We start from the raw sequence: 7,479 nt of genomic DNA, 5'->3' as shown, positions 1-7,479 counted from the left end.
GACGCCTCCCACAGCTTTCCTTCTGGTGGCACTGGGTCTTTGCTGCTGCACAGCTTTCTCGAGTTGCAGCGAGCAGGGGCAATGTGAGCGTCGGCGGTGTCTCTTGTTTGGGGCAAGGCTCTAGGGCACACGGGCTTCAGGAGTTGTGATACACGGGCTTAGGTATGTGAGATCTTCCCAGACCAGGGATTGAACCTGTGTCCCCTGCATTGGCAGGCGGATTCTTAACCCCCGGGCCACCAGGGAAGCCCCCCTCCCACATCTTACAGTCACATCAAAACAGGACTCTCATCCCTGCGTGTTGCCAGCAATAAGCCATTGCTTCTTTATTCATACGGTGCTCCTCACCAACCCCGTGGACGAAATTCATAACCGCAAGTACCACGATGGACTAGACGTGATGTTTTCCTCTCGATTTTCTTACTTTTGACGTTCAGGGTTTGGACTGGTTCCTTGCGTTGCTTTCGCATTTTAGGTTACGCCGTGTGGTTGTGGGTCTGCCGTGGGTGTCATGGACTGACCTGCGCCTTCCCCTCAAATTCCTGTGCTGAAGCCCCAGCTGCCCGCCGTGATGACACTCAGTGAGGGGTCGTCAGGAGGCAGTCATGGTGACGTGAGGTCATAGGGTGGGGTCCTGATCCAACGGGATCAGCGCCTTATAGGAAGAGGAAGGAAGAGCCCTCCTCCTGCTCTGGCCTGCTCTGGGGACAGGCCACGCGGGGACTCGTCACCAGAACCGAGCCCCGTCGGGCTTGACCTTGGACTCCCAGACTCCAATTCTGTGCCTCGTCCCATCTGGGGCGCTTCGTTCTGAGGTCATGTGTCTGCAGGCAGACCCCCCTGGTGACCCAGGCCGGGGGGGGGCGGGGTAGAGGGGGTGACTGATGGCTGTCTGAAGGCTGCTGTGACCAGGGCGGTCATCAGGGTCCTGAGGACACTTCTCAAGATGTCCCCACAAAATGCAAACAGCCCTCTGGGTGCACTTGGTCTTGCCGCTGTGTCCCTCTGTGGATGGCAGCCTTGGATCGGGGCAAGCTGCAGCCCTGCCTAAAACCACACACCCGGTTAGAGGTTGCCCACCCACTCACGGCCACAGTCCAAGGGGTAACAGTGGAGAAGTGGTCAAGGGGAGGGGCCGGCAGCTGGGCGCGGAGGGGTCAGGGAGGGGTCAGGAGGGGACGGTGCACACCCCACATGGTGATGCTGACCAGGCTCACTGGGGAGGCTGGCATGGTTCTCAGACCATCCACCCTGGAGATGCATTCATCCTGCAGATGCCCACAAACACAGCCCCGCAGCCAGATTCCTCACCTGAGTGCTGCCCGTCACACGAGGTGCCCCAGGGCTCACCCACCTCTGCTGGGGCTTGCTTCCCTTCCTCTGTTCCTGGCAGCACCCAGCCACAGCCAACAATGGCACTGCAGAATCCGTGAGTCCACCCAATAACACTCTGTTCTTCTGCCCTTTGAATGGCTCCGTGGGTCTCAGAGCAGCCCCTCTCAGGAGGAATGCTGTGAGTTCTTAGGACGGGGGCTCAAACCCCAGGGGCTGACAGGACACGTGGGGCACGCATCGTCCCAGCAGGGATGGGAGTGTCCTGTGTTACGGGAACACACAGAGGCCACTCTTCCTGAAGGCTTCGCCCGGAGCCCCGAGAAAGGAATGGCGTGGACTGGGCCGCAAGCACCCCGAGCTGGTCTGGTGGCTGTCTCTGGGACAGGAGGCTGAGGGTAGAGCTGCGGACAGACACACGGACATGGCTGAGCCACCACAGCCCAGTGCTCTGGCCACGTCCTACTGCTGGGCGCCGCCCCCACCCCCACCCCGCGCTCACAGCAACCTTTGAGGCTGGCCTTCCTCCGCCTGCCAGGACCCCCAGGCTACCTCAGGGCAGAGGGACACCCGGGGAGCATTGAAGCCCTTGGCAGCATCTTCCCAAAGAGCCAGCCAGCTTCACCCACCACTCAGAGCTCAGCCACTCAGCAAGCTCTCCTGTGGAGCAGAATTTGAACTTGCTTTCTCTCCATCACACCACTGGTGGCCACTTCCCACCAGCAAAAAACCAGAAGACCCAAGGGATAGTCACACTGTTCAAGTCTCCTGGGATCCTGACACAGACTCAGGTATTAAAAGATGCCCCTACCCACCTCCGCACCCACACATCCGCCCATCTGTTGTCCCTGCATCCAATCAGCATCTCCCGGGGGATCTGTGCGTCAGGCAGTTTCGGGTCCTTTGTGGAGCCCTTCACTCGTGGAAAGACGTTCCCACGGGGACGGCAGACCTGCCCGGAGCCTGGAGGAGGGGAGACCTGAGTCACCCCTGTGAACTGAGATCAGCAGCAGCAGAAGGAGAAGGCGACATGAGAGCAGGCACCTCAGGAAGCAGAGGGGATGCAGACGGAGGTCCCCAGGGCAGGCACCGAGGAGCTCAGGGAGGGGCCGGGGCCCATCCTCTCAGAGGGGGGCCCACAGGAGCAGGCAGGCCGGTGAAGGTAGGGCAGGGCTCTGAGCCACTGTGGGCTGGCCATAGGCATTGAGCAGCGGGCAGGCTTGGGGGAGTTCTGAAGGTGCTGTGGACAGTACGCTGGGGGCTCGGAGGCTGGGGGCCCGGAGGCCAGGGGGGCTGGGGGCCAAAGGACCAGAGACCAGGGGCCCGGAGGCCTGGAGGCCTGGAGGCCAGGAGGCTGGAGGCCAGGGGGACTGGAGGCCAGGGGGGCCAGGGGCCGAAGGACCAGAGACCAGGGGCCCGGAGGCCTGGAGGCCGGGGGGCTGGAGGCTGGGGGCCTGGAGGTGGGCGCCTGCCTCTGAGTCCCAGGGGAACCGCTGGCAGAGGAGCCGCGGTGGGCTCTGGGGGACAGGGGGGTGGTGTGTGCCTCTCCCTGGGCCAGATGGGCCGTCCAGCTGGCAGCAGAGGCCAGCCGGGGCTGAGGCCTGGTGGTGGAGCGAGGCCAAGCCCTGGGGGAGAAAGGGCCCCTGAGTCCCTCCACTGGAGGTCCAGGGGTGGGGGGCAGCACAGAACTCCCAGGTCAGAGAGGGTAGCCCTCAAGAAAGGAGGAGGGGAGCCCCGGGTGGGGAGGGCAGAGGGGCTTGGTTCCGCCCACCAGAGGTTCTAGGGGGAAGCCCTGGTTGGTTGCCCAGCTCCCGTCAGGAAACACAGGTTCCAGGTGGACACATGGCAGGTGCCGACCAGCAGGCTGCCAGGGGGCTCCGGAGCGCTCCTCGCCCGGCCTGGAGGGCTAAGGAGCGCCCGCAGTGGTGCTCACAGCAGCCGGGGCTCCTCTGGAGGCCGGTGAAGGGCCGCCGAGGGGCGCCCAATGCGCCGTGCCTCGACCCCGCCACGGGGATCCCGGGCCCCCCGCCCCCAGCCCCTCCCACGCTGCCTTCCGCCCCCAGGCGAGGCGGCAGGCGAGGCTGAGCCCTCCGCCCGTGTCCCCGGAGGGCGAGAGGAAGAGCGCGCGGGGCGAGGACGGGGCAGCGGATGAGGGGCCAGGGGCGCGCGGGTGGGAAGCCGGGACCGGGAGCCGGCCGGGCCGGGTGGGTGTGCGCCGGCGGCCGGCGGGCTGGCGGGGAGCCGGCGACTGGGTCGGCGCTCGCGTGTACGCGGGGCGGGCGGGAAGGCTCCGCCCCGGGGCGGGAGGGGGCCGCCGGATTAAAGGCCACCCCGGCGGGCGGGGATCCGGACAGCAGCCTGCGCCCAGAGCGCGCTCGGCTCCGCGCAGCCCAACGCGAGTCCCGCGAGCCGAGCGCACCAGGGCTCCCGCGTCATGAGCATCCGGACAAGGCACTGAACGACCGCAGCGATGTCGGGGCGCTGGGCTCCAGGCCCCAGGTGGGGGCTCCTGCTGGCGCTGCTGCTGGCGCTGGGCGAGCTGCCGCGAGCGCGGGGCGTCGAGGAGGAACCTGGCGGCGCGCACGGGGAGACCCAGGGCTTCCAGGTGGTCACCTTCAAATGGCACCACGTCCAGGACCCGTACATCATCGCGCTGTGGATCCTCGTGGCCAGCCTGGCCAAGATCGGTAAGCTGCCTGGGGCTCCGCGGGCGCCGCGGCCAGCCGCGGGGTCTGCAGGCCCCCTCCTGCGCCCCCAGGGAACAGCTGGCCGCCCGCTCCGCCTTCTTCCCGGGCTCCTCCGGCTCCGCGGTCTTCCCTGTGGAAGCGGCGGTGTCTCAGCCGGCTTCCCAGAGGTCAGGTCGGGGACCGCAGGGGCCAGTACCGGAACTGAGGTCGCTCAGGGAGAGGCTCAGAGACCGGCGAGCCTGGCCGGACCCGGAGCGCGGTGCGCGTGGCCACGGTAACCTGGTCCTGGCCCCGGGGGCGCAGCCTCCTCCAGTCCCTGGCTCCCCGGTGTCCGCAGTCCCGGCTCTTTCTGCCCGCAGACGCCCAGGGCTGCTCTCCGCGGGGCTCCGGCGGGCCAGCTTTCCCGTGTGTTGGGCTTGTCCGGGTCCTTAGTGCAGGACAGAGGGAACATCCTTGCCTTCCAGCACTGGAGAACTCCGTCCCCAGTGTAGAAAGAAAAACGGTGCCACTCAACATGAAGCGCAGTGAAATCCTATTTATAGGAGTGAGTTTTCCATTGACAGTGTTTCTCTGTTAAAAACCCTGGTCTGAAAGATCACTCTTCTCTGGACTTGCTCCGCTGAGCTGGCAAAGTGGGAATTGCAGGAAACTCCAGGCAAGGTGACAGGAAGGTCGGCCTTCTCAGGAGCGGCTGAGGACCAAAGTTTCCACACCAGGGAGGGTCTTCCGGGGTGGTGGACATGTGATGGCATTTGTGTCTTAGCAAGTGGAGCAGGGAGAAACTCTGTCGGCAGGGGGTCTGAGGCCACCCCCACACACTCACAGAACAGCCGAGACTGGGACGGGTCAGCAGTGGTTTCGGAATGGGGGGCTTGGGGGGCCCTGGCCTCCTCAGTAGTGTGGGAGGGGCCGCTCTGGGGAGAGTCTGTCCGAGGACTCTGGACCTGGCTTGGGGGGGTCCTGGTGGCAGCTGGTTACAGATTGTTTCTGCTTCGGCCCCGCCTGCATGTGTCCACTCTGCCAACCAGCTCCCTTTTAAGTCCGTCACGTCTTTCTATTTCTTCAGGCTCTCTGGCCTCTTCCTTACCACTCTTGTCTGTTCAGTTCCCTGGCTGTGCCTGCCCGGCCCCAAGTGCCCCCCACTCGCTGGCTTTTTGTGGGAGTTCCTGATGTCAGAAGTGAAATGTGAGCAGGGGGATATGGTCTCACATGCCGCGTCTGCCCTGGATGTCTCCGCCTCGGGGGGCCTGCCAACACTGGTCACTTGCTGGGCAGGTCCAGCCTCCCTGGGGCTCTAGGAGCACCCTGACCTGAGGCTCCCCTGGGAGCAAACTGGGGGGTCTTCTCTCTTCCACAAAACCATGTAATGATGCTTGCAGGGCGGAACCACGACTGCCTGGGGTCCACGCCTAGGAACTGGAGCACCCCTGTGGTGTAGAGCAAGCGTGAACTTTCTGCGCAAGTCCAGCCCAGGCTGGGATGCGGGGCGTGCATGTGGGGGGCGGGTGTTACTCTCCAGGAAGAGCCTCCCCCCACCTCCCGGGCACTCCTCCCGAGGGGACCTTCTCTGGTGGTGGGGAGTGGGGTGTAGCCTGCTCCAGCCTGCTCCGTCTTGAGTCTTGAGGGGGGTCTTCCTGTCCCACCCCTCGCCCTTTCAACAACTCCACCTGAGGGGGACTGCTGCTTCCACTTGAGGCAGAGAAAGGCAGATGTTGGGGGAGGCTTGGGGGGCCACGCCAAGGAAACTGAGGGGGCCCCAGAGAGACCTGAGGGGCTGCCCTCCGCCCTGGGCCCCTGCGCTGCCCTGCGTTTGGCGGCTCCTCCGTGGAGGTGCTGGGCCCCCACCCCGCTTTCTCACCACAGCACGCAAGCCGGGCCCCTCTGTGCCCAGGCCCCTCCCAGCCTCGCCCCGTCCTCCGGGACCTGCTGCACTGACCCCCACAGCTCCCCAGGACCCTCCGGTGGCTCAGCTTGGGCTTCCTGTGATCCCCACCTCTAAAGCGCCCCCTCCCCTCGCCGCCCCCTAGGCCTCCCCACCCGCACCCAGCCATCTCCAAGTACCTGTGTGCCCAGCGCCCCCACTGGGAGGCAAGTCCTCCTTCTCCACCAGCCTGGGGCCCTGGGTGGGTGATGTGCTCCCCGGGGGTCTTGAGTCTGCAGCCACCGGCCAGGACCCACTGGGGCCTCAGAGCAGGCTGGATTCCTTCTTCCTCTTCCCGTTCTGTCTCCTCTGCCTCCCCTGGGTCCAACACTCCATGGGCCCACATTGGCCAAGCTGGATCCTGATGCTGGGGCCGCACTGGGTGGGGGTCCGCCCAGGCTGGGGTATCCGGGCAGCCTCCAGAACCGGGGCCTAGAGGGGGGCGAGCCGAGCAGTAGGTGTTCCTCAAGGCCACAGTGGGGCAGAGGGCAGGACGCCCCTCCCCTGCCCTCCCCCCTGGACGCGGCGTTCCCAGGGTGGGGGGTGGGGGGTGAAGGCAGCACTGACTTTTGGCCAGAGCTGCGGGGAGGCGTGATTCTCTTCCTGGGCCAGGAGCCACAGGGCCAGGCGGAGATTCACCACCTCCTTCTCCCCCGCCTCTCTCAGGGTGGCCCCCAAGCCACCCCCCGCACTGACCCCAGCAGAAACACTCCAGGGAAGATGGGTGCCTGTCTGCCCTCCTGGCTTCAGAGGAGGCAGCTTGGGTGGGGGGGCTGGCGGGGGTGGAAGTCCCAGTCGTGGTGGTCCTCAGAGACCTTTGCCCTGCCCACGTGGCCCCTGGGTTTGCAAGGGGTCAGTGTTCAGTTGCCTCCTCTGTCTTCACCTAGCCTGGGAGGAAGGGACTCTGCAGGGGTCGTGGGGGGCGTCTTTCCTAATCAGAAGGGTCCCCCGGGCACCCTGAGGAGTAGCTGGGGGTCTCGGGCCTCAGGTGGGACCCTTTTCACACACACCCCCGCCCTGCCCAGACCTGGGCCTCAGAGGCCGCAGCAGCCTGGCCCCTGGAGACGCGAGTCCCTCTCCTGTCCATGTGCCTGCTGGAGCCCAGCCTCGGGGTCCTCATCTGCTCAGGCTCTGCTCCGTGGGCCCGGGCCCTGTCACTTGTAAAGCACTGTCACGCAGCTTCTCATCAGGTCAGCAGGATGCGATCCAGCCCCAGCCCTCGCCGGGGGAAGGAGCATAGACCCCGGGTGCTGGGACACCCAGGGCCTCTGTCCTGACCAGCTGCTGCGTCAGTGGTTTCTCTCAAGTGCAGCCCCTGGGTGCCGGAGCGGGCCCCGGGCGCTGGTGTGGGCCCCTGGGTGCTGGTGTGGGCCCCGGGCACCAGTGCAGGCCCCGAGGGGTGCTCCTAGGCTGTGGGGAACGGTGGCCAGCACTGACCTCCTGGAGTCGACAGCAGGCGACCGTGGGAATTCCGTGGTGGCCCGGTAGTTAGGACTCTGCTCTCACAGCTGAGGGCCCTGGTCCTGTCAGCTCCCTCAC

At 65.7% G+C, this 7,479-nt stretch overlaps 1 protein-coding gene and 1 long non-coding RNA gene across 4 annotated transcripts in view; one reads left to right on the top strand and one right to left on the bottom strand.

Moving 5' to 3' along the window:
• Nucleotides 1-311: 311 nt before the first annotated feature.
• LOC122454512 lies at nucleotides 312-3,872 on the bottom strand. Of its 2 annotated transcripts, none has more exons than XR_006273425.1 (3): nucleotides 3,752-3,872; nucleotides 2,148-2,295; nucleotides 312-1,736 (listed from the first exon to the last, which is right to left on the bottom strand). It is a non-coding gene; the product is annotated as an uncharacterized LOC122454512 (long non-coding RNA). The 2 variants fall into 2 exon arrangements; XR_006273424.1 differs by lacking the exon at nucleotides 3,752-3,872 and adding an exon at nucleotides 2,377-2,681.
• The window catches only part of SLC9A3 (solute carrier family 9 member A3), a 38,671-nt gene continuing 34,784 nt past the window's right edge, over nucleotides 3,593-7,479 (top strand). Inside the window, exon 1 of one of the 2 annotated variants that reach the window (XM_043489060.1) lies at nucleotides 3,593-4,019. In XM_043489060.1, the coding sequence (XP_043344995.1) occupies nucleotides 3,803-4,019 (217 nt within the window). In that variant the 5' untranslated portion in view covers nucleotides 3,593-3,802. The remainder of the gene's footprint in view (nucleotides 4,020-7,479) is intronic. The other variant, XM_043489059.1, reaches the window with a different exon arrangement.

The sequence above is a fragment of the Cervus canadensis genome, chromosome 16, assembly GCF_019320065.1.
Source record: "Cervus canadensis isolate Bull #8, Minnesota chromosome 16, ASM1932006v1, whole genome shotgun sequence".
Taxonomy (NCBI): domain Eukaryota; kingdom Metazoa; phylum Chordata; class Mammalia; order Artiodactyla; family Cervidae; genus Cervus; species Cervus canadensis.
Note: the sequence above shows the minus strand (reverse complement) of the source record. Positions and strands in the feature narration are given on the sequence as shown.